The following is a 23,301-nucleotide window of genomic DNA, read 5'->3' as shown; positions in this document are numbered from 1 at the left end:
GCACCATTGTCAGGCTACTAACGTGCACTAGATGCTAAAAAATGTTCAATATCCGAAACGAGAATACCATTTACCATAACCTTCTTTTTATTTATCATAATTAGCTTACCCCAATGTAAGTGGTTTACACTACTAACACAACATCTTAGGTTCAAAACCAAATGTTCTCACCTCTCTATTACACTATATATATCTCTTATTTCAGTAGATGCCACTATGGAATACAAAGGGTTGAACCCATGACCACCTACTCTTCATTGGGCAACCTTACCAACTGAGCTACATCCATTTGGGCAGCCTTTGTCGTTCTCTTTCTCTTTCTACGAACAATAAGATAATGTATATAGATAGATACCTATATTTCACATGTTCTTCTTTGGAGGGGTTTCAGGTGGGGAGATACCTATTCTTGTGGTTTAGATTGGACAATATATTCGTTATGATGCACAATTAGAGTGGCATATCGACACATATGGGGAAGTGGGTGCCATTTCTTCCAAATATGGACATATGTATGTACATATGGTACCAGGTAGATAGTAAATAAGTATAAAAAATAAAAGAAATAAATAGAAAAATAAAATAAAAATAAAAGAATCAATATGATGTTATCCACTTATTTACATATTCATGTTTTTGATCCCATAGCCATCATCATTTAGCTTAAACTTCAGTCTCAGTTGAACTGCCTTATCAGAACCTTCTAGCAAAGAAGAAGAAGAAGCAGAAGAAGAAAAAGAAGAGGGAAGAGAAGAGAAGGCATGGTAGCTCTCCCTCATCAGAGCCTCACCCATCGCCATGGCCTGGTTTCCCCGTTTCTGGGCGTCTCTCTCCCCAAACCGGTTCCGTACCTAACCGCTCTCTCTCCTCGTCTCCGCTGTACTTTCCAAACAGCAGCATCTGTAGCTCAAACCATTCCGTCTTCTTCCAATGGTGCTGCTACTTCCTCCTCTCGCAGAAGCATCGAAGACCAACCGTATGGGCGTCAGTATTTCCCTCTCGCAGCTGTAATTGGACAGGTTAGCTGCTTCTTTTGCCCCTTCTCCTTTTGCATTTCTTTGGAAACTAAAATAAAAGTGGGGGGGTTAAATGACTGGGCTTTGTTTATACTTTCATGTAAAGAAAATGTATTTCTCTTATTAAATGCACAGAAAGTGGCTTATTTCCATCCCGTCGTTGCATGAAAATGTGCCAGTTTTTCTTTTCCTGATGGTTTTCATTTTCTTGCAACTAAAGTGAAAATAGGGATGGTTCTGGATTCTCTTAAAAATTGGACGATTAAATAAAAATGGGGTTGTTTTTGTTTTTAATTGCAATTAAATAAAAGTGGGCTGGTTTTTCTTATTCTTAAAAATGGTATAGCTTTACTTTTCTTACAGCTCATGAAAGCAAAATGGTTTTGATTTTCTTCCAAATGGGATGGATCTGGTAATTTCATGCAAAATGGGATGGCTTTATTGTACTTAAAAACGGAGTGGTTTTAGTTTCTCTTTGCAACTAAATGAAAGACTCTGGATATAACAATTAATGTTTGAGGAAATTCCTAAAAAATGGTCACACAATATCTGAAATGCCATGGTTTAAAACATAGATCTGATTCACACTATATAGTGATTATAAAATAGTTGGGGCTGATTCATGTTTGAATAGTGGTAATTCTCACTTGATGGAAAGCTATTAGTGTGTGGATGGAAGTGATTAGTCATTTTCTTTTTGGTTTCATCATTGCATGCTTCTATGGCATTTTCATCTTCAAAATTGGATGGGTTTTTGGGAATTTCCGCAAGTAATAGTGCTATGTTGGTAATTTTCCCTTTCTTTTGCAGCTAAATGAAAATAGGTTGTAGAGCTGTTTTTCTTGAACGTATTATAAATAGTTGAGATCTTGGAGTGGTTTGTGTTAAGTGTTTTGATCTCTGCAGGATGCCATTAAAACTGCTCTCTTACTTGGTGCTGTGGACAATGCAATTGGGGGCATAGCTATAGCAGGAGAGAGGGGTACAGCTAAGACTGTGATGGCTAGGGGGATGCATGCACTGATCCCACCGATAGAAGTTGTTGCCGGGTCGATTGCCAATGCTGATCCCACTTGCCCTGATGAGTCAGTTTCTTGGTCCCTTGAATGCACATTCAGAGCATTAAAAGAAAGTTATTCTTTTCCCTTTATAGGCTCATTCACACATTGGTGATCCTGTTTGTAAGCATACACATGAGAATGCATCTATTGTGCATTATGAATCAAATTAATTCTAGACCCCATTGTAAGCATACACATAACAGTGCATCAATTTTGCATTAGGAGTCAAACTAAGGCTAGAAATATATGCCCAATGATCAGACATAGTTTGCACTCTGTGTAGATAAGACCTAGGGTTTCAGTGTGGCCATATTCATACATAGAAAAAAGCGAACAGCTGAATTCTCAAAGCAATATTAACTGGTAAACCTGATTCTAGGGCATATTTTTTCTATCAAACAGTTTGCATCATTCAAGCATTTCCAATCAATCATGCATCTCGGGAGAAAGTATATTGGGTCTCAAGAACCTGATAACCTATTATGTATCTCTCCACATGTTTGAGGCTTGTGACTTTGATTATAGGAGTCATAAGCCACCCTATGGTAACTCTTTTGATCCAAAATATTAAATGACGAACAGATCGAGAACATACCCAAACTTTAGCTTTTAATTTGTTAATAGACCACTCTCTGTAGCGCACTCTGTTTCTCTCTACCATTCACTCATTCACTCTGTTTCTCTCTACCAGTCTTTAATCTGGAAGCTCAAAGTATTCTGCTGCTATAGAAGTATATATGGTACTCTCCCAACTCATTTTTGCCACTTTGATCTGCCTATAATGATCACAAAGGATGATTTATAGGCTGCCTGTGGTATTCATACATTAATTAACTATTGACTGTATATGTGGCTTAATCAATGTGGATTGATGATATGTGATGCCCAACTTCACAAGGATTCTTTTTTATAGGTGGGGTGGGAAAGTTTTCGTCCTATTTATGTATAAAGGATGCAGACGAGAATGATTAAAAATGCTGATTGACAGGTTGCCTGAATTATCTATGCATTGGTGAACTGTTTGTGCACCATAAATCAATGTGGCTTAGCATCATTGGATGTTTTCGTGCATTATCTGAGCATTGTTTAACTGTTTGTGCAACCTAACTCCATGTGGATTAGTATCATGGGTTGTTTGTCTGAATTAATTGTGCATTTATTAACTGTTTTTGCAACCTAAATCAACGTGACTTAGCATCATGGGATGTTTGCCTGCATTATATATTCACTTGTTAACTGTTCATGCAACCTAAATCAGCGTAGCTTAGCATCATGGCGTGTCTAACTTAACACGTATTAGGAGGACCTTCCTGATTTCCTTTTACAGAGACTCTCAACCTAATGGATGCAGTTGTAACGTAGTCTCCCCTCCTCCCCCGCGGAAAAAAAACTCATCCTCGTGCTAATTTTTCTTGAATGTAATTGTAAAGGTTCATAACATAAACTTTTATGAGTTGATGGATTTCACTATGCTTTGTACATCCAATCATGATCTCAAATGATGCAGATGGGAAGCTGGCCTTGCTGATAATGTGCAGTATAATGCAGATGGTACATTGAAAACAGAGATAATTCGAGCACCATTTATCCAGGTTGAATAATCATTATTTGAGCTCAATTGTTTTGGATTGCTTTTGTTTTCTTCTCTCTTAGTGGGAGGAATTCATAGTTCTTGGTTTTGATTTATGTGACTGGCTTGTTAGATTCCATTAGGAATAACAGAGGATAGATTGCTGGGTTCTGTTGATGTTGAGGAGTCGGTGAGAACAGGAACTACTGTATTTCAGCCTGGGCTTCTTGCAGAAGCTCATAGAGGTGTACTTTATGTAGATGAAATAAACCTTCTTGATGAAGGTATAAGTAATTTGCTTCTGAATGTTCTTACGGAAGGAGTAAATGTGGTGGAGCGAGAGGGCATAAGCTTTAGACACCCATGCAAGCCACTTCTTATTGCCACCTATAACCCTGAGGAAGGTTCTGTCCGTGAGCATCTTCTTGATCGAATAGCAATCAATTTGAGGTACCAAAATTCATTTGTAGCTTTCTCTTTGATTCATCTATAAAATAATGTGAAAAACTCTGAAATATGATCGAGTTATTTTTGTTCTCCTAAATTTCCCCAAATGCCCTCAGTCAACTTCTCAAAGAGCAATTATATGGTGCTATTTGATTCATCCCATGTTTCTCAAAATTATATCTGTTATTTGAGGAATTAAATAGTCAAATCATTCCATTTTTCTTTCTCTTGGGGCTTGACCAAGGGTGTTTGAGGAAAAAAATGGAAACTCAAGAGCATTTGGGGAAATAAAGAAAACTCAGCATTATTTTGGAGCTGTTCCATAAAGTAATTTATGTGTTGCTATTATTATGTATAATTCAAACATAAGTTTGATGTATACACTGAACCTTATGATGCAGTGCAGATGGTGAATTAGGATTTGAAGATCGTGTGGCAGCCGTTGGTATTGCTACCCAATTCCAGGATAATGCACCATCTATTCTTAAGCAGACTTCAGAAGCCACTGACGCTGCAAAACTGCAGGTTTTCATTTTCATCACACTTATTTGGATAAAAAATTATGAACAATGAATGTATATTCATTTTTCTTCAAGATATTTGTGCTACACATTGTATCAACATATCCAAATATGTGTGGTTGACAGGTTTTACTTGCTCGAGAATGGTTGAAGGATGTCCAAATTAGCCGAGAGCAGTTGAAATACCTTGTTACTGAGGCTGTCCGTGGTGCTTGCCAGGTACTCTATTTCCACAAAATGGTCTATTTAAGTAATTCATTATCTAAGCATCAATATATTATCAGGGTTTATTATAAAGAGTTAAGAGCTAGGTGGACAATGATAATGCATTTGTCTTCTCATGAGGCTGCTTGGTTTGTAAGCCATAAAGATTGTAGCTCATGATAATCATTTCCTATTAGTCTTTTCAATATTATAGCATAGGTGTGGCCATGTTTACAGAGATTTTCATGGCTGATGTAACAGGAGATATTCTAACTTATACCAAATTTTAAATCATGTTACCCTTCATTTAGGACTGGTATTTGTTTAAGAGGTTGGAATAAATGCAACAAAATGCATTATGTGAAGACTTTACTGCCGTATAAGCTTATGTGTGGAACCTGTGTCTTTCTAATTGCAATGGTAAGAGCTAGACAAAGTGCACCTCTTTTTCTATTTGAATAATATTTACACTGTGCCCAATATGTTCAAATTAATATACCAATTGTCACATGCGTATAGGCTTATGTGTGGAACCTGTGTCTTTCTAATTGCAACGGTAAGAGCTAGACAAAGTGCACCTCTTTTTCTATTTGAATAATTTTACACTGCCAATTATGTTCAAATTAATATACCAATTGTCACATGCGTTCCATCCTTTCTAAAGGGTTGTACAGTCATTTACATCAATCTGTACCATTGGTAAGATTAAACAATAAAAAGCCAAGGTAAAAGTGTGATGTTGCCGAAGAACTACGCAAATGTAAATTTGTTTAATGGGGTGGGTTGCAGGAGTAGGGTAATCAATGTTTTTGCAACACTTCATTTTCTAGTGATAGATCTACCATCATCACTTGAGCTGTCCGCCTCTCTGCTAGTTTGATACTCTATTGCTTGGTTCAGGTTGGTTGATACATATTGCACTTGTGGTATCAAAGCTTGAGTAAGTGGTCTTCAGAGACACGAGAAATGATATATTATATTAACGTCTTCAAAAAAGAAAAATGACCTATGGACCAAAGAAAATTGCATCCTGGCAAGATCCGATACTATGTCTTACCAAGGATAAAGAGAAGATATTGTGCCTATAGTAACTAAACAAATATGTGGTAATATGTCTGCTAAGGTCAGCATGAGGCTGGTAGTACTACTGGAGATGAAATGAAATGCGGTATTAATGTATTCAAAAGGCCAAAATGACTTACAAGATGCAAAAGGAGTGAGAGACCTTATTTCTCAGGAAGAAGAGTTACAAATAACTAGGTCATTTTGTTCAGGGTCATAGAGCGGAGCTATATGCTGTACGAGTTGCAAAGGCCTTGGCAGCTTTAGAGGGTCGTGATAAAGTTGGTGTCGATGATTTAAAGAAAGCTGTGAGTATTTATATTCCAATTTTCTTATTTGTCGAGAGAGCATGGTAAATAATAGTTGATGAATGATGGATTTTGTTTGGAGTAATACACAGATTTCTTTATTTAGAGAGGTAGCCATATATATCTTATGTTGAGCAAATTGCACTGCAGGTGGAATTAGTTATCTTGCCTCGATCTATTCCACAGGATTTACCCCCGGACCAGCAGCAAAATCAACCACCACCGCCTCCACCTCCACCCCAGAATCAGGATCAGAATGATCAGGAGGAAGAGGATGAAGAGGAAGAGGTAAACTAATGCCAGTTAATTTGTTATTAAGTTGAGGATTTTTTAAAGTTGGGTTTCATTTCCTTCTAGGAGGATGATGATGACGAGAAAGATGAAGAACAAGATCAAGAAGTACCAGAAGAGTTTATTTTCGATGCTGAAGGTGGGATGGTAGATCCACAGCTTCTTTTCTTTGCTCAACAAGCTCAAAGACGGAAGGGAAAAGCAGGTCGAGCTAAGAATGTGATATTTTCTGAAGATAGAGGGCGATATATTAAACCTATGCTACCAAAGGTAAGATACTTCCTTTTGTTGCCAATTATGCATTTGCTGTAACGTTTAGCAACCTGCAAATAAGTAACTTATTGATATGCATAACAAACGTTTCTGCTTTCATTACAAATTTGAGAATTTTTGCATTCTGTTGACTATTAAGTAACAACCAATGTAGCCATCCAAGCGCAGTAATCTTTGGATAAAGGATGTTTATAAGAAGTATGATTATTTTGCCAATACCTAGATAATTAAAGGCTTGATTTGTGCTGCTTCAATGGAAATGTAAGAATCCTAAGAGTTTAGATTATGATTGTACTATTAGGGTCCCGTGAGAAGACTAGCTGTTGATGCCACTATGAGAGCAGCAGCTCCTTATCAGAAGCTGCGGCGAGAACGCGCTGAAGAGAAGGGACAAGGAAGGAAAGTATATGTAGAACAATCAGATATGCGAGCTAAAAGAATGGCAAGGAAAGCAGGTGCCCTGGTAATCTCCATGTTGCCAATGGATGTGACAAATATAGTTCTGTTTACAAGGTGTACATATTTCATCATCTGTTGATATGCTTTGGTTTCAGGTGATATTTGTTGTGGATGCAAGTGGCAGTATGGCATTAAATCGAATGAAAAATGCCAAAGGTGCAGCCATGCAACTTCTTGCAGAAAGCTACACAAGTAGAGATCAGGTTCTGGTTCTCTACTCGTAGGATTTTATTGACGATTCTCCCTAGAACTGTCTTAATCAAACTTTCTTCTGTTTAAATAGGTTTCAATCATTCCCTTCCGAGGTGATGCTGCAGAAGTTCTTCTGCCACCGTCAAGGTCTATTGCTATGGCCAGGAATAGGCTGGAAAGGTTGCCCTGTGGAGGTGGATCGCCCTTGGCACATGGGTTAAGCATGGTCCTTGCTTCTCTTTCCCCCTGCAAATTTGTTTTGTGCAGTACTACTACAATTAGATTCATTGAGAGAATTATGCTAACAAACAAGGATGATCCATAGTTAGGATATGAACTATTTCCCTGTCTTAGGAGGATGAATAGGATACAAATTGAAACCTTGACACGGAAAGAGGATAAATAGAAAAGAGACACAATTTGCAACATCATATCAATACACATAGGAGGTTTCTGGAATGCCATGGAATTCATACTACTATGTTTCCCACTTTGGCAAAGAGTCTCAATCTGTGGAATGACATCTCATATTGAGATTTTTCCTTTAGTACTACAATGTAACTGATAAGAGTGCCATTGTTTAGAACCAGTAGCAGTTCAATCATGTGAATTGGTGGTTTTTCGCACAGGAGATTTAGAAAATAAAGTGAAATGAAATGATACATTAATGTCTTCAATAGAGAAATCATGTTAACTTATGTGTGAGAGAATTGGAGTGTTCCATAGGTGCTCTAGGATGGTGAAATAAGCAGCCATGCATTAAAATAAACAACATATATCTTGGTTGCTTTAACTGAAACTCCAAGGATATTTGGCTATTCTGTACAACACATGTCAAGACTTTAAGTCTGCACGCCAACCTCCTCCCTCCTGCTTCTTGACATTGGTGAATGGCTCCTGCGTCTCTCCCTCTCTCCCTCTCTCTCTCTCATTCTCTCTCTCCCTCCCTCCCTCTCCCTCCCTCCCTCTCTCTCTCTCTCTCTGTTTGATGGGGTTTTTCCTTGATTTATGGATTTGCATTAAAACTGACCACATGATGGTAAACAAGGCGTTACTGACTACTAGAGCTTCAAAACTTATTTTAAAGGAGACTAATCTTTACAGGACCTTCCATCTCCATCGAGCACAACCAGTTACAGATTATTTTGGCATAGAAGTTGCTTTCAAAGTTAATGTCTGTTTGTTCAGGTCGTTGATGTGTGGAAAAGTTATACGTTATGGAATCTAAAAACTTGATTGATCAATTTGAAGTTGAAAGGTTCTGTCAATGTGGAAGGGTTTGAGAGTAACATCCTATACTGTGTAATATGACTTCTAATCTGATACTGGTAATCATCTGCTATCTTCTGCATCTCATGCTGTAAAAGGATCAGATTTAGGGTTTCTTTTTCCTGGTTTATCTGAGACTTATGGCACTGGCATGTAAGGAGGAACTCTTCATTTTCTGTTTTCATAAAATACAACCCCGTCATTACTAAGCTAGTTAGTAATCCATGTGATTTTTGCTCTCTTCATTAGAAGCATGCCATTGATGTACTTGGAAGGATACTTGTATGATAGATAACTTGCTTATCAGGCTGTCCGAGTGGGCTTAAATGCGGAGAAAAGTGGCGATGTGGGTAGAATTATGATTGTGGCTATAACAGATGGGAGGGCCAATGTTTCCATCAAAAAGTCAAATGGTGATCCACAAGCTTTGGCTGAGGATGCACCTCGACCTTCCCAGGCTGAGCTGAAGGTGAAAATAATTTTCCTGGTTATTTTAAGTACAAAAGTTTTCTTCTTAGTTTATTAATAAAAAATATTTTTCTACAAGAAATATATTGTAATGTGATTCACTGCTGCTAAGACTTCTAAACAAGGAAATTGACATACGTGATTGAAAATTTCTATTTTCCATTCTGAATGATGAAGAATCATTGATATACGGGTTTCAAAGAATTTGTGGTTGTAATTAACAGTTCTGGGATATAAAGTGAGAATGGTTATAGAATCATCCGTTTGAGAGGAATGGTTATTTTTCCAAGTTGCTGAAGATGATTATCTTTGGCCAACTTCAATAGTCAATAACATGACAGTAACTTCAGTTGTTCCAACGCCTATAAATTATAAAAGTTTTAATTGCTCCAATGAAACTCCCTGACTTTGGAATTCAGACAGATTATTCCTGGGAAGTTGATATGTGATTCCAATCTTTGTCTGCTCTTTTGAATGTCTGCAGGAAGAGATTCTTGAAGTGGCTGGAAAGATTTACAAAGCTGGCATGTCTTTGCTAGTAATTGACACAGAAAACAAGTTTGTCTCCACGGGTTTTGCGAAAGAAATTGCAAGAGTTGCGCAAGGTAATGGCCAAATAATAGGTTAAATTGTGTACAAACATTAGATTGATTTATTACTATGCTAAGAAAAGAGCAAAGTGCATGGGTATCCTTGGACCGCGTGAGTTTATCCACTTATGGCATTAAATGGCAGACAAAGAGAAAGGAAAATTTGTTGTTGAGGGATGCTTTTGTAGATATTCATGCCCACTCTCTTGCCCTCGATCCAATATTATGTCATGGTGATTGTGCATGTGTAAGGAAAAACTCTTTTAGCATATTTGTCATGGGTCTGGTTTATTTGCAAACTAGAGTATTGTACAGTCACATCTATAATGAAATATTAATTATAATTTGGATGCCTTAGACCTGATTTGGTGGGGTTATTTAAAATCCTGAAGTGTTCACTCAACATGCATGAATCATAAAGTAATGGATTTTCCTTATTTTAGAAAACCGCCTTTAGAAACTGACCGTATTGCATTTGTTTGTTGTTTTTTGTTATACCAGGAAAATATTATTATCTACCGAATGCGTCTGATGCTGTCATTTCAGCAGCTACAAAAGAGGCATTGTCAGAAATGAAGAGCAGTTACTGATGTGTATTCTCTGACTACGCGCGTTCCATGCCTATTTCAGCACATTGTCGATGTAAACAAAGAAAATCATCTGCAACTGTAGAGTAAACTTGACAGCAGTGATATTTATGTTCAAATCTGAGTCCGATTTTTATGAAGGCATAAACCCTAGTCCTAATCTTTTGTATTTCTATTACTAATCTTCGTATCTGATTAAAGCTAATAAAAAAATTTATGTTCATCAATCTCCAGTGCAATTCTTTCTTTGGTTATGAGATAGTTTGTGCCATCAAAAAAGTTGATTGGACACTTGAGGATCAATTTGTTGTGCATAAAGATTTGTTTTTATTTTCCAAATTGTGTACTGATAAAGATTTTAAGAGAAGGCTTTGGGTGTATAGATTGTAAGACCAAACATTTGACCAAAAACATATTAGAATTTACTTGAAAATGAGGTGTGAACTAAATCTTAAAAGCAATCACCTAAGTCCCAATTTTATAAGGGCATTTTGTTCTTGATTTGTATTTCTTTCTGCTGAGTTTTTCCAAACTCCGTACATGTACATGGAGTTGAAAGAAGAATTTCTAAAAATGTTCTTAATACATTTTCCACAATCTAGAAGAATTTCTACTGAGCTTTCCAAACTCTGAATGCATAGAGTTGAAAGAAGAATTTCAAAGGCATTTTTAGACATTTCCAATCAAATCTGGGCTAGAAGCATGATAAAGGCCCTTTTGTTTCATTTTACTGAGCACTTTTGTAGCATCATCCTCCCTCCCTGCACTTGCATACACATTTGCTAGCATCACATATGGTGTTGGATTCTTGGGCTCAAGTGAGAAAATTTCATTAGCAGCACGTTCTGCTCTGGCCACATCTACCTGAAATAAACAAGCCCCAAGTAAGGCCATCCAGGGAATACTCCTACTTTCACAAGGCATCTTGAGTATCGTATTCTCCGCTTCATCTAGTCGTCCTGACCTTGAAAGGAGATCAATAACACAAGTGTAATGATCCTCTAGTGGTGAAATTCCATAATCTTCATTCATTGACATAAAGTGATGGTAGCAATCATCTATCAACCCAGTATGGTTACAAGCCGAAAGAACACCAAGAAAGGTCACCTCATTTGGCCATACTTTGTCACGCTTCATACAATCAAACAGCTCCAATGCTTTTTTCCCTTGTCCATTTTGAGCATATGTTGAAATCATGGTACTCCAAGATATTACATCCTTATCTTGCATCTTATCAAACACTCTTTGAGCATCAAGAATGCAGCCACATTTCCCATACATATTGATAAGATTATTTCCTAAGAGTCCATTCAACAAAAAACCCTTTTGCATCATTTCATGATGTATTTGTTTCCCATATGAAAGGGCAACCAAGTTCGCACATGTCGATAAAATGTTGATGTAGGTCTGTTTGCTCTTTGTTTGCATTTCATCAAACGTTTGGAATGCATCCTCAAGGCTTCCACACTTTCCATACATATTGACTAAGGCATTTGATACATCAATTATTGAGTCCAAATTACTTTGAACAACATGTGAATGTATCATTTTGCCTTCATGTAGAGTTGCAGCATTGGAAAATGCATTGATCATTATGACAAAGGCTATTTTATCAACTGTAATTCCTTGCCTTTGCATTTGTTCAAAAAGAAGATGGCAATCCTTATGGAGCCCTTCTTGACAATACACCGACATCATAGCCGTCCAAGAAACTACATCCCTTTCAGACAATGTATCAAATACTAAACTTGCAGCCTTAAGATTGCCACACCTCCCATGCATACATATCAAAGCATTTCCAATAGAAACATCCTTGTCAAGCCCAATGCTTAAAAGGAAAGAATGCAATCGGCCAACTAGAGATACACACAGTTTACTTTGATGCAAAGAAAGCATGCTCAGGAAAGTTACCTTATTTGGCAAATCTCCTTCCAAGATCATTTGTTCAAACAATGCAAAAGTTTGTTCAACTCTACCATGTTGTGCATAAGATGCTAACATTGAATTCCATGAAATCAAGTTCCTCGCAGGTATCCTTGTGAACAACTCCCATGCATCTTCCAAGCTATTACATTTTCCATACATGGTAACAAGGGCAGTTGCAACAACCAAATCCAGTTCTAATGATCTGGCCACAATATCATTATGTATATGGGTGCCTTGAGAGAAACCTATCTCATTTGTGCATGCTTGGAGCATATTTAGAAGGGTCACCTTATTGGGAACAAGACCATTATTTTGCATCTCTCCAAATAGTTGATGAGCATCTTCACTTTGATCATGTTGAGCACAAATATCAATCATAGCATTCCATGAAACAATGTCATGAATAGCAATTGTTTCAAAAACCTTCCATGCATGTTTCAGGTTGTTGCACCTTGAATACAAGTTCATAAGAGATGTATTCACAAGAATATCTGAATCAAATCCGATAAACATGATATCTCTATGCAACTTCATGCCACCATTCAACAACTCTTGCATGGAGCATGCTTCGAGAAGACTCACAAAAGTAGCACGGTCTGGACTCACCTTTTCTTGCATCATTTTTTTGTAAAGCTTTAGGGCATCTTTATGTAAGCCATGTTTCACAAACATAGCAGTCATAGCATTCCATGATATGGTATCTCGCTTAGGTAGTTTCTTAAACATGCTATATGCATTATGTATGTTTCCACATCGGCTGTACATGTTAATCAAAGAAGTTCCCAAGACAATATCTAAATCATAATTATTCCCAACTATGCAAGCATGTATCCGTTTTCCACTTGGTAAAAATTCTGAACCATGACATGATGAAAGGACACTTGAAAATATCACTTCATCGGGAAAGATACTTTCTTGAATCATTTGTTGGAAATAAGACATAGAATCTTGACATTTCCCATAGTTCGCACATGCAGAAATCACAGCACTCCATGAGAATACATCCTTATCCAGCATTCTACTGAAGCTAAACAAAACCTGGTCAATATCACCACATCTTCTATACATTTCAAGCAATGAAGTACCCACTCGCAAATCTTCATTAAAACCAAGTGAAAAGGCTTGGTTATGTATTTGCTTACCTTCATCTAAGGTTTCTTCGTTCACACAAGCTGACAGAACACTAACGAAGCTACATTTATCAGGAATAATACCCTGGATCATCATCTGATTGAAGTGAGATATGGCTTGTCGGTATTCTCCATGTAATAGAAATGAAGAAATCATGATATTCCATGTGAACACATCCTTAATGAAGACTTCGGAAAATATAGAAACAGAGATGGAAAGATCTCCACAATGAGCATACATTCTGATGAGAAGGTTAGCAATGAAAAGGATATTATTTCCATGGAGAATGCCTGAACGGAGTATCTCTTCATGGATCCGATGTGCTTCTGATAAGGATTTAGAGAGAGTGACAGATCGAATGAGGCTTGCATAAGTGGAGGAATCAGGATTTCCCTGCAAGTTCCTCATCCTGGACTGATCCATGTGCAGAAATAGTGGAACCAAATGACTCTGTTTCTTTGGGAGGGGGGCATAGCAAGGCCTAGGTTGCAGAGGTTCTTCATGCCGAGCACCTCTTTCAATGGAGGAGGAGGAGAAACAATTGATTTTCTGTGTTGGGTTATTCTTCTTAGAGCATTGTCTGAGCATACCCTGTCTGCTTCTTCTCAACAGAAGAGCTTTTTTTTTTTACTTGTTCCCTGCTGCTTCACATATGCTAACAAAGGTTTTCACAAAATTCCTCAAAATACCCCTCCTCCTCCATGTTTCTCCAAAATTCTCAAAATTGCCCCTCCTTCATCATGTCCAAAAATCTTCGGGCTTGGTAGCAATGGGCACGGTTTCGGCTCAAACCGAACTGAGCCGTTAAGCCATGGTTTAACAGTTTATTGGTTTAATGGTTTAGTTTGGTTTGGATTTTCGATAATCAGTTTGGTTTCGGTTCTAAAACTCGGGTTTATAGGTTTTTGGTTAACTTTTGTTTTACCTTAATAGTTTATTGATTTAATAAATTTAACCTAAATGCTTATTTAATTTAATGTATTTTTGTTTATTTAGATGTTTACTTAGTTCAATTTAAGTGGTTAGGTTTAAAATTTTTTATTAAATGGTTCGGCTTGGTTTCAATACTGAGAGTTCATAAACGGTTTGGTTTGGTTTTTGTTTTAAATAAACGGTTCAATTTCGGTTCAGTTTCGTTTCTTTGCCTTGAAACCGAACCGAACCGCGCCCATTGCTAGGGCTCGGCCATCTCCAGGGTTTGCTGGACTCACCAAATCTAACAATAAGCAATGCTTTGGTTTGGTTCCCTAGGAGAGTGTCAAAACCAAACTAGTTTAAAACGAACCGTTAAATTGTTTTTTTTGAAACTTGAACTGAACCGAACCACGAAACCATTTAAACCGAACCGTTACAAAAGTCAAGATCGTTAAACCATTTAACTGTTAAAACCGTGGTTCCGTGGTTTGGTTTAGTTTTCAAATTAAGTCAAATTTCAATTCTTCAATTATAAATTTCAAAAATTTTCATTATTTGCAAATTTTAATTTTTCAAAATTTTAAAGATTTTTCCTAAAATGTGAGAATTAGGCTTAAAAATGAAAAGATTATTTAAAAATATATATTATAATGATAATCAACTGACAACCCTAAAGCATCAAACCATAAAAACGTTTTAACAACGATTTCAAACCGTTTAAACCGAACCGTTTAAAGCGTTAAGTTGTTAAGCTGTAGTTTCGCAGTTCGGTTTGATCCAAATCTTCAATTGGTGAGGATGCATATGTATGTGGGGCATCATACATCCCCTTCACATCTATATGTGGGGCATCTATCATGGAAGATCTTCATCTTTGTGCCTTTCATCGATGTCCTCTTTGCTACCTATAGAGTTGCATGGAATGCTCCAATTCCACTCTTACCCTTTTATATTTGTTCCTAGGTGCTATTTGGAAGTTGGGTTATTGTCTCATGTTCTCATTGATCCAAGGCATTATTGACTCTTTTTGTCTCTTGTGAGACTTTGTTTTGGTTCCTTGTTTGTTCTCTCATACTCTGAAGGCATGCCTCCACCCTAATTTTCTTCATCGTCAAGTATATATAACCCACCACGGGTTGTGGTTTTGCTTGTTTCTCTAGCATTCACCATTAGTTTGTGGAATTCGTTGGTTGTATGCGGTGTTGCTTTTGTATGGGGCCTATCAATAATGGCATATTGTAATTCAATTACTCCATTGAGGCCTGAAGAAAGTAACTCCTTATCCATGTCACACATTGACTCTCGCTCCACAGGGAGTAGGTGTACTTCAACTACTCCTCTTGTTGAATGCTATGAACGCTGAGGAATTTTTTCTTTCTCGGATACTCCTAAAATTGTTGCCACTACAACATGCATTGTCATTCACTTTGAGTAGTCAATATTATGTTTGCCCATCTCAAATTATAATTACGATGAGTAAGTTCTATGATAACATTGCTAGCAACATGGCTCTTTCTTCCTCTACTTCGTAAGTGATTAGTTTAATGGTTTCCCCCACTCTATGAGACCATTTCTAAGTGATTGACTTCATGTATCAATTGTGACTTGAACTATCTTGAAACAAATAACTTCCAAGAAACGCATAATATGAAGGTATGGTGTTATTGAAACACAACTTACTAATGATCGAACTTAAGACCATTAGGAAATTCATAGTTTCTCATATTCCCTAGTTGTATCTTCCTTGGAGCAACATCACTTATGGTTTCAAGCTAGAAGATACAAATAAAACTAAAAATGAAAGTATAAGAATATTCTAAGAGATTTTCAAATATAAATCTCGTGGCGTTATAACATATTTGGCAATGTAAATCAAATTACATGGGTTACATAGTTTTGAAAGCCTTTCGTTTCCATAAAGTGATGAGATTAAAAGAAAGAACAATGTTGGGGGCATATCCTCAACTTTCGGCATGTTACAATCTAACTATTTAATCAAGCAAAATATAAGGATGTATTGACCAAAGAAAGGAAGAGGGGTGTCAACCACTTGTCAACCATCCCGTAGCAACGACGTGAGATAGACTTGAACCTCCTCGATGTCCCATACCGTTGAGGGTTCTGCAAGGATCACACGTCCTTAGCTAACAAGAGCCATAGCCACACTATCATAGTCTCAACATAAGTCAATCCTCCCCTTGAGAAGAAGGTAGCTAGTCTCCTTATATAGGCAGAAAAACGGTAGGCCCTAGTGTGTTCACACTTTACCGCTTTATTTGAAGTGGTCAAATGATAACACACCGTAGAATTGAATAATGCAATTCATACACTCGTTCCTTTCATAAATAACCTGAGCATACTCATCATAGGAAAAACTATGAAAAACCTATCTCATGATCAATTATAGTTCTGCACGTAATACAACTTCCTCTGCGTCTCTTTATTCACTACCATACAACTCTGTTTGTTGATGAAGTCAAGACGTACGAATCCCCACAGTAATAGACCCAAAAATGAGCTCTCTTTTAGGATAAAAATAACATTAACTCTTTTAACATGCACCATTGAATTACCTTTTCAGCATGTGCTTAGCCTTATGCTTACATGGTGTATTGAGTTTCCCTCAACGAGCAACATGACACTCAAGGGATATTATCGTTTTGACGTCTATAGAGATGATTGAGATAAGCCTCCACTAAGGATTGACATCAACCTTCAACCAAATATCTTAATCGTGGCTTTGAGTAACACTCAAAGCATTAAGGGATAGAATACCACATTTATTGAGATCAGTTGCCCTAGGGACTGAAATCAACCTTCTACCAAAAGATCTTGCTTTTTGTTTTGTAGAACTCTCAAACCCTAAAAAGATACAAGAACACACTCATTGACATTTGCACACATTGAGGACTGACCTCAAGACCTTCAGTTTACAAGACTGACGCTCTACCACTGAGCTATAGAGGTGATGTGTTTCAAATTCTAAATGTATTTAAGTAGAAAACCGACTCTGGACACGTACTAGAGGCATCCGAACACGAGAGAGAGAGTGAGAGAAAGAGAGGGAGCACGTGTGCTACACCGACTCTTATGTACATGAAACAAAGGAGGGCTATGCACCCGACACCACCAGAGACACCAATATGCGCAAACAGATATGTATGTATATATTACAAGGGGAAAGATACAACCCCGACTTCGAGTCGAGCTACGCTTAGAAGAAAAGAAGCTAACCCTAACAGAGCTTCGCCGCCATGGCTGTCGCGCCCAACTTCTCAAGAAGGAGAAGAAGAAAAAGAAGTTACTAACCCTAGAAACTCGTAACAAAAGAAAGACCCTTCACAAAATGGTATACCCTTACGACACAAAATGGGCAACCCCTCAACAAGGGACCCTCCCTCCCTTTTATAGACCAAGGAGGGGAGGGCGTTACAATGTGGGACAAAGCCACCCCTTTATTCTATACGTTGTCTCCTACTATACATGTGCACGTGTTGCACACCACCGACTTGCCCTATTCCACCCCAGTTTCACACTGTAGCCGGAAATCTTCACGACAACGTGACAAAGGTGCTTCAACGGTTCAACATGTCAGATGCGAAACCGGTCGGATCGACACTCCCGGCAAATTGCAGGTTATGATGAAGATACCATATGCCTCTATCGTTGGGAGCTTAATGTACGCAATGGTGTGTACCCGACCGGATATCGGATATGCAGTTGGAGTGGTGAGCCGGTTTATGAGCAATCCCGGCAAGGAGCACTAGAATGCGGTAAAATGGATACTTTGGTATTTGAAAGGCACCTCAAGTATGTGTCTCCGATTCGGCTATTGTAAACCTCAACTTGACGGTTTCACCGATTCGGATATGTCGGCTGATGCGGATACCAGCCGGTCAACATCGGGATATGTTATGACATATAAAGGGGGAGTTGTTTCGTGGTAGTCAAGGTTGTAGAAGACGGTCGCGTTGTCAACCACGGAGGCGGAGTACATGGCAGTTGTGGAAGTCGGCAAGGAAATATTGTGGATGAAGGACTTCAACGGAGAGCTAGGGATCCGGCAAGAGGAATACCGGCTCTACTGCGACAGTCAAAGTGCCATCCACCTTGCAAAGAACGCGACATACCATTCCAGAATGAAGCACATCCAACACAGGTACCACTAGATCCGGGGGTGAGTAGAAGATCGAGAGTTCGTGCTGACGAAGATCCACACGGAGGAGAACGGGTCGGATATGCTGGCCAAGGTGCTGACATCCGACAAGCTGGATGCATGCTGTCATGATCCTTTCGATGCATGATGTGACTGTTATCATGACACTAAGGATTTGAACCCACGACCTTGTTGTACACATGTCAAATCCTTAACCATTGTATTAATATTCTTATATGTATAGTCTCTAGAATATGAAATCTAATATCATAGGAATATTCTATATTACTCTACATTCTAGAATGACCTAGAATATTCTAGAGTGTTCTATACCACTAGAACCTTCTAGAATACTCTAGAGATCTTCTAGATTACTCTACATTCTAGGATAACCTAGAATATTCTAGAGAGTTCTCTATTACTTATAAATAGGGATCTACCACCCATCCCAAACCTAAATTGGTTCAACGCCATTTTGTAGCCTACTCTTTGTAATCCATTTTACGCTTCAATATAATAATTCTCTTTCAATTATCTCTCTATCTCTTTTTCTCTCTCTTTCTCTCTCTTAGTCTTGACACATGCCGGAAGCGGATCGGATTGACGAGGCATCCCATGCCGGAGTGAAGGGGGAGTTTGTTAGGATTTTGGTCCCTCCGGATGGGATATGAGTACCCGACAAGGAAGACCTGGTGAGAACTGGATGATCAGTATCCGGCAAGGAAGACCTAGTGAGAACCGGATGATGAGTACCCGGCAAGGAAGACCTGGTGAGAACCGGATGATGCAGGCCCGGTGAGAACCTCTCACCGGATGAAGGGACATATAGGTAAATATGTTTCTGAGAGTCCATTTGGGCTATACCTATAAATAGTCCTAATGTCATATTAGTATAAATATGACCTAGGGCAAACACTTATGAGTATGATTTTGTGTAGTTGGTCATTCTTTGCGTTGTAGTTGTAACTATTGTACAGAGAGAGAGAGAGAGAGAGAGAGAGAGAGAGAGAGAGAGAGAGAGAGAGAGAGAGAGAGAGAGAGAGAGAGATATTAACGTCTTCTAAGGCCAAATTTGGCCCATGAGACAATTGGTTTACAACAAAATGAGTATTTATCCAGTCATCATAACTAAAATAAAATAAAGTAAATATAGAACTTAAGCTAAAAGAGTTCTAGTAGTGTACAATACGTGGTATACTCAATAAAGGAAGTGACTTTACACCAATCCTAATTTTATTTCCACCCAAGCCTCTCAAAAAGAAGTGGGGGGTGAAAGGGTTTTGATGTGGGTGTGACCCGTGGTTCCAATGTAGAGAGTGCCCTAGCCATGGCTTCTAGGCGGTGTAACTCACGTTCCCTTATTTTCATTATTGCTTCCACACCACGTTGAGTTGCTTTGAAACCTGGCACCTGAGGACGTCTGGTTCTTCTTTGGTTTTCTGCCTCATCAAGGGAAAGGCCGAGTGGTGCAAGTGTGTCAACATTTATTGGCTCCCCCTGTTCCTGAAAAACTTCATTTGTTACATGTTGGTGAACATTAACAACATTATTGTCAACATTTTGTAACTTATTCTCTCTGTGTTGTTTTAGCTCTAGAATGTATTTGCCTAATTTCTTTATATCTAGAATATCTAATAGTTTGGGGAGGTAGGGAGAGGAACCAAGTATGTCTTGGTATTTTTCCCTTATCTCGGCGTAGATTGGGCACTTGCATGTAAAGTGATACTCATCCTCTATCTCTATGTGACATAACCTACATATCCTTTCCTCCCTAGGGACTCCATTAGTACGACCATTCTCAATCTCAAGTTGGTGAGATGATATTCTAAGTTTTCCAATGGCAACCCTTGGTGCATGTGGTAAGAATACACCTAGATATTTTGGCCACGTGATAAAACCTAACTCAGAGAAGTGCATGAAGTGTTCCTTATCGTACAACATTTTAGATGGGAGTGGCTCTCATGGGGTGATCCATTTATACCAAGTGTAAATTTGCCATATGTCTTGGCATATTACTTTATTGCGGTCCTCATGAGAGATTAAAGTGTTATCAATCGTGTGGTTGTACCTAAGGGGAGGTAGGTTATTAATGTCTAGACCATTCACAAGAAGCCAACTCACCATCATGCCATACCATGAGCTAGTATAACTGGACTCATACAATGATCGAGAGGCCTTAAAGGCTCGATGAGATATTCTATCATGTGGTTGGCTATGTATCCTATGAAGAAAGATACAAGTTGGAAAAGCGCCTCTATTAACATTGGGGGTAATGTGAACTCAGCCCTAATAATGTCATGTGGTACTATTGATTTGCTTCGGAGTTGGCGTGATAACATCATCACCAATGGTCTCTCTAATTTCGTCCACATGAAAGATGGTAATCTTGGAGCCCAAACCGCTGATGCATACATGAGGGAGGGGGTCACTAATGAGTCAAAGCGCCACCCTTTAGTCCGTGGCTCTTGAAAGTATGCTTGGTGGCATTGTCTCTCTAGGAGTGACAGGGATGCATGTCCTCTCGTAAGTCTATCCTTTGTTGCCTGTGTCATCGAGAATTTACCTGAGCGAGCACTGAAAGTGACTCTGAGATAGATGTATGATCCAACCACCTCAATTGGGCTATGGGAGATAGTTAGGTGACACTTGGCTCTAACTTGGGCCAATGTGTGGAAGATAAGGACTTTAGTTTTCCCTAGATTCACTACCAATCCTCGTTGTGCACAAAAGTCATCTAAGGCATTAAGGTGCCTTTGTAGGTTGTGTTCGGATTCAGAGAGCAAAACTATGTCATCTGCATAGAGCAAGATACGAACCTGCGTATCCCCAAGGATTACTCCATTGCCTCCCTTACGAGCAATAAAATCTGTGATCTCATCAATGTAGACCCAAAAAGTGTCGGTAATAGGGGTCAACCTTGTTTTACACCAATAGTGCTAGTGAAACAATTGGATAGGCCACCTGGGCATCGGACACACCCGGTCACTTGTTCATATAGTGCGTAGATGGCCCAAACCATGTCATCTGGTATCCTCAAGCTTTTAAGCCTATCAAACAACCGCTCTCTAGGTATTGTGTCAAAGGCCTTGCAGAAGTTTACAAAACAACAATATAATTTCTTCTTGCGAGCCTTAGTTTGGTCAATTAAGCATTTAAGTGTGAAGATATGATCAATGGTGGAGAAGGCTCGTCTAAAGCCAGGTTGTTCAAGTGCACGAAGATTTAGGGTCTCCATATAATCGCTAAGCTCTGCTTCCATTACTGCACCATATAATTTAGCAAGGGTATGACCTATCATAATGGTCCTATATGTATTTGGGTCCATGGGGTCCCCCCCTTTATGTATGGGGGCCACTGTGTTCATAGTCCAATGTGGTGGAAAACCCTCCGCAAGGGCACGATTGAAGATTAGAGTTAGCAAGGGAGCTAGGCACTCTCTCGCATATATAATGTGTTCTGCTCGCAATCCTGTGTGGTCCATGGACTTCCTATGTTGTAATTTCTTTATGACCCCGTGGTAGGTCGGGGTGTGGAAGGCATTGGAATGGGTGGTTGGTTTGGGATTTGGTAAAGTCTCTCTGTATATGTGTGCCAAGTTTCGAGATCCTCGATGGGTGTTTGTGGTCTTGGCTCTCGTAGTCTCTTCCATGCCGTGGCGCAATCGCTACTCATGAGCATATGGTAGAGTTCCCAATATTGGGATGCCTCCCACACCTGTCTCTTACGACGTGTCATCTTGAGCATTTCTTTGTGAGCTTGTATTGAGGTAATACTACCATTGAGTTGTGATATTGTAAGTTGTCTATGTAAGTCCCTACAATCCTCATCATACCATTTATTTTGTGGCATAGATCCTGATTTACCTTGATTTGAGTATTTTGTATATGGGAAACTACTAGTCGTTGCGGAGTGAAGGATGTGTGTGAGTTTCGTACTAAGGCTTTCTAAAAGTAGGGAGGGATCAAGGGAGGACAGATGGGCCTGAACATGTTGAGAGTATATGTCAGAGAGCTCATGTGTGAAATGTCTTGTGGTGTGATGACGTGGTTGACTAGAGTTGGTGACCTTAGAGATATCACATTTTAGCTCAAAGTATAAGAAACTATGGTCTGCACCAATAGGGCATGGGGCCACCCGGAAGGAGTTAATCATGTGGTTAGCTTCAAGGCGTCCTATTAGATAATGAACTGTGCTTTCCCCTCCTCTATGTGGGAAACATGTGAGCTCTTCTGAGCCCGGCCACTTGGCTAAACCATTATATATGACCATCCGGTGCCGACTGCCAAGCTCGTGGCGTCTGCACCTTGATCCTCTGATCTACGTGTGGTGCCTATGTCTAAAGGATCGACATTTACCATTCCTAGGTTTCTATTCATCTGAAATACTGTGCATTGTCGGGATTGGGTTCTTGCATTGAAGTATCCTACAAGGAATACTTCTCCTTGGGAAGAATATCAGATTATGTCATCTGATAGAGGTTCGTATGGGGAAGGCCCATGTGGCATTCCTTCATCGACTAATCTCGCCGAGCCAACAATATTATAACGAGATCCTTTTGGGGGAAAGTAACAAATGGCGAAACATACTGCCTGGTCCTTGCTTGTGGCGACTTTCACCCACATAAAACGAGCTTTTGGGTTTGTCCTCAGAATTTCTATCCTATTATTTAGCTCTCTACGAAACAATATCGCGACACCTCCAGATCCCCTGGTAGTGTGTCGACATGAGGTTTGTCTAAAAGCGGACTCCCAACGGAATCCTTCGACCCGTGGGAGTCCTCTATTTGGGCTTTGGTGTGTTTCTACCAAGAAAAGTATATCTGATACCTTTAATATCTCCTCTAGGCGGGCAGGGT

General features: G+C 39.0%; 2 protein-coding genes across 3 annotated transcripts; one reads left to right on the top strand and one right to left on the bottom strand.

Moving 5' to 3' along the window:
• Positions 1-692: 692 nt before the first annotated feature.
• On the top strand, positions 693-10,399 carry ALB1 (ALBINA 1). 2 transcript variants are annotated; one of them, XM_087317045.1, is made up of 15 exons: positions 694-1,019; positions 1,923-2,101; positions 3,585-3,669; positions 3,781-4,097; positions 4,496-4,619; positions 4,742-4,834; positions 6,094-6,189; positions 6,340-6,477; positions 6,547-6,750; positions 7,055-7,216; positions 7,308-7,415; positions 7,496-7,630; positions 8,981-9,142; positions 9,626-9,746; positions 10,233-10,399. In XM_087317045.1, the coding sequence occupies exons 1-15, from the start codon at positions 762-764 to the stop codon at positions 10,319-10,321; spliced, it is 2,271 nt and encodes a 756-aa protein (XP_087173171.1). In that variant the 5' UTR covers positions 694-761; the 3' UTR covers positions 10,322-10,399. The 2 variants fall into 2 exon arrangements, with proteins under 2 accessions (XP_087173172.1, XP_087173171.1); XM_087317046.1 differs by lacking the exons at positions 9,626-9,746; positions 10,233-10,399 and adding an exon at positions 9,221-9,253 and having other exon boundaries at positions 693-1,019; positions 8,981-9,178.
• Positions 10,400-10,901: 502 nt separating this feature from the next.
• LOC147866597 (pentatricopeptide repeat-containing protein At5g39350-like) lies at positions 10,902-14,004 on the bottom strand. The gene has a single exon (XM_087317032.1). The coding sequence runs from the start codon at positions 13,961-13,963 to the stop codon at positions 10,988-10,990; it is 2,976 nt and encodes a 991-aa protein (XP_087173158.1). The 5' UTR covers positions 13,964-14,004; the 3' UTR covers positions 10,902-10,987.
• Between the last annotated feature and the right edge of the window lie 9,297 nt (positions 14,005-23,301).

Source organism: Azolla caroliniana, unplaced genomic scaffold (assembly GCF_043228905.1).
Source record: "Azolla caroliniana isolate FFs.n. ecotype wild unplaced genomic scaffold, voAzoCaro1.0.p SCAF_3, whole genome shotgun sequence".
In the NCBI taxonomy this organism is placed as follows: domain Eukaryota; kingdom Viridiplantae; phylum Streptophyta; class Polypodiopsida; order Salviniales; family Salviniaceae; genus Azolla; species Azolla caroliniana.
This window is presented reverse-complemented; position numbering and strand designations above follow the sequence as displayed.

Bases quoted from the DNA above. Each gene is read 5' to 3' on its own strand.
- ALB1 (XM_087317045.1), top strand. From the start codon at position 762: ATGGTAGCTCTCCCTCATCAGAGCCTCACCCATCGCCATGGCCTGGTT. The intron at 7,631-8,980 runs GTCCTTGCTTCT...CTTGCTTATCAG, and splicing joins TGGCACATGGGTTAAGCATG to GCTGTCCGAGTGGGCTTAAA. The intron at 9,747-10,232 runs GTAATGGCCAAA...TTGTTATACCAG, and splicing joins AATTGCAAGAGTTGCGCAAG to GAAAATATTATTATCTACCG.
- LOC147866597 (XM_087317032.1), bottom strand. From the start codon at position 13,963: ATGCTCAGACAATGCTCTAAGAAGAATAACCCAACACAGAAAATCAAT.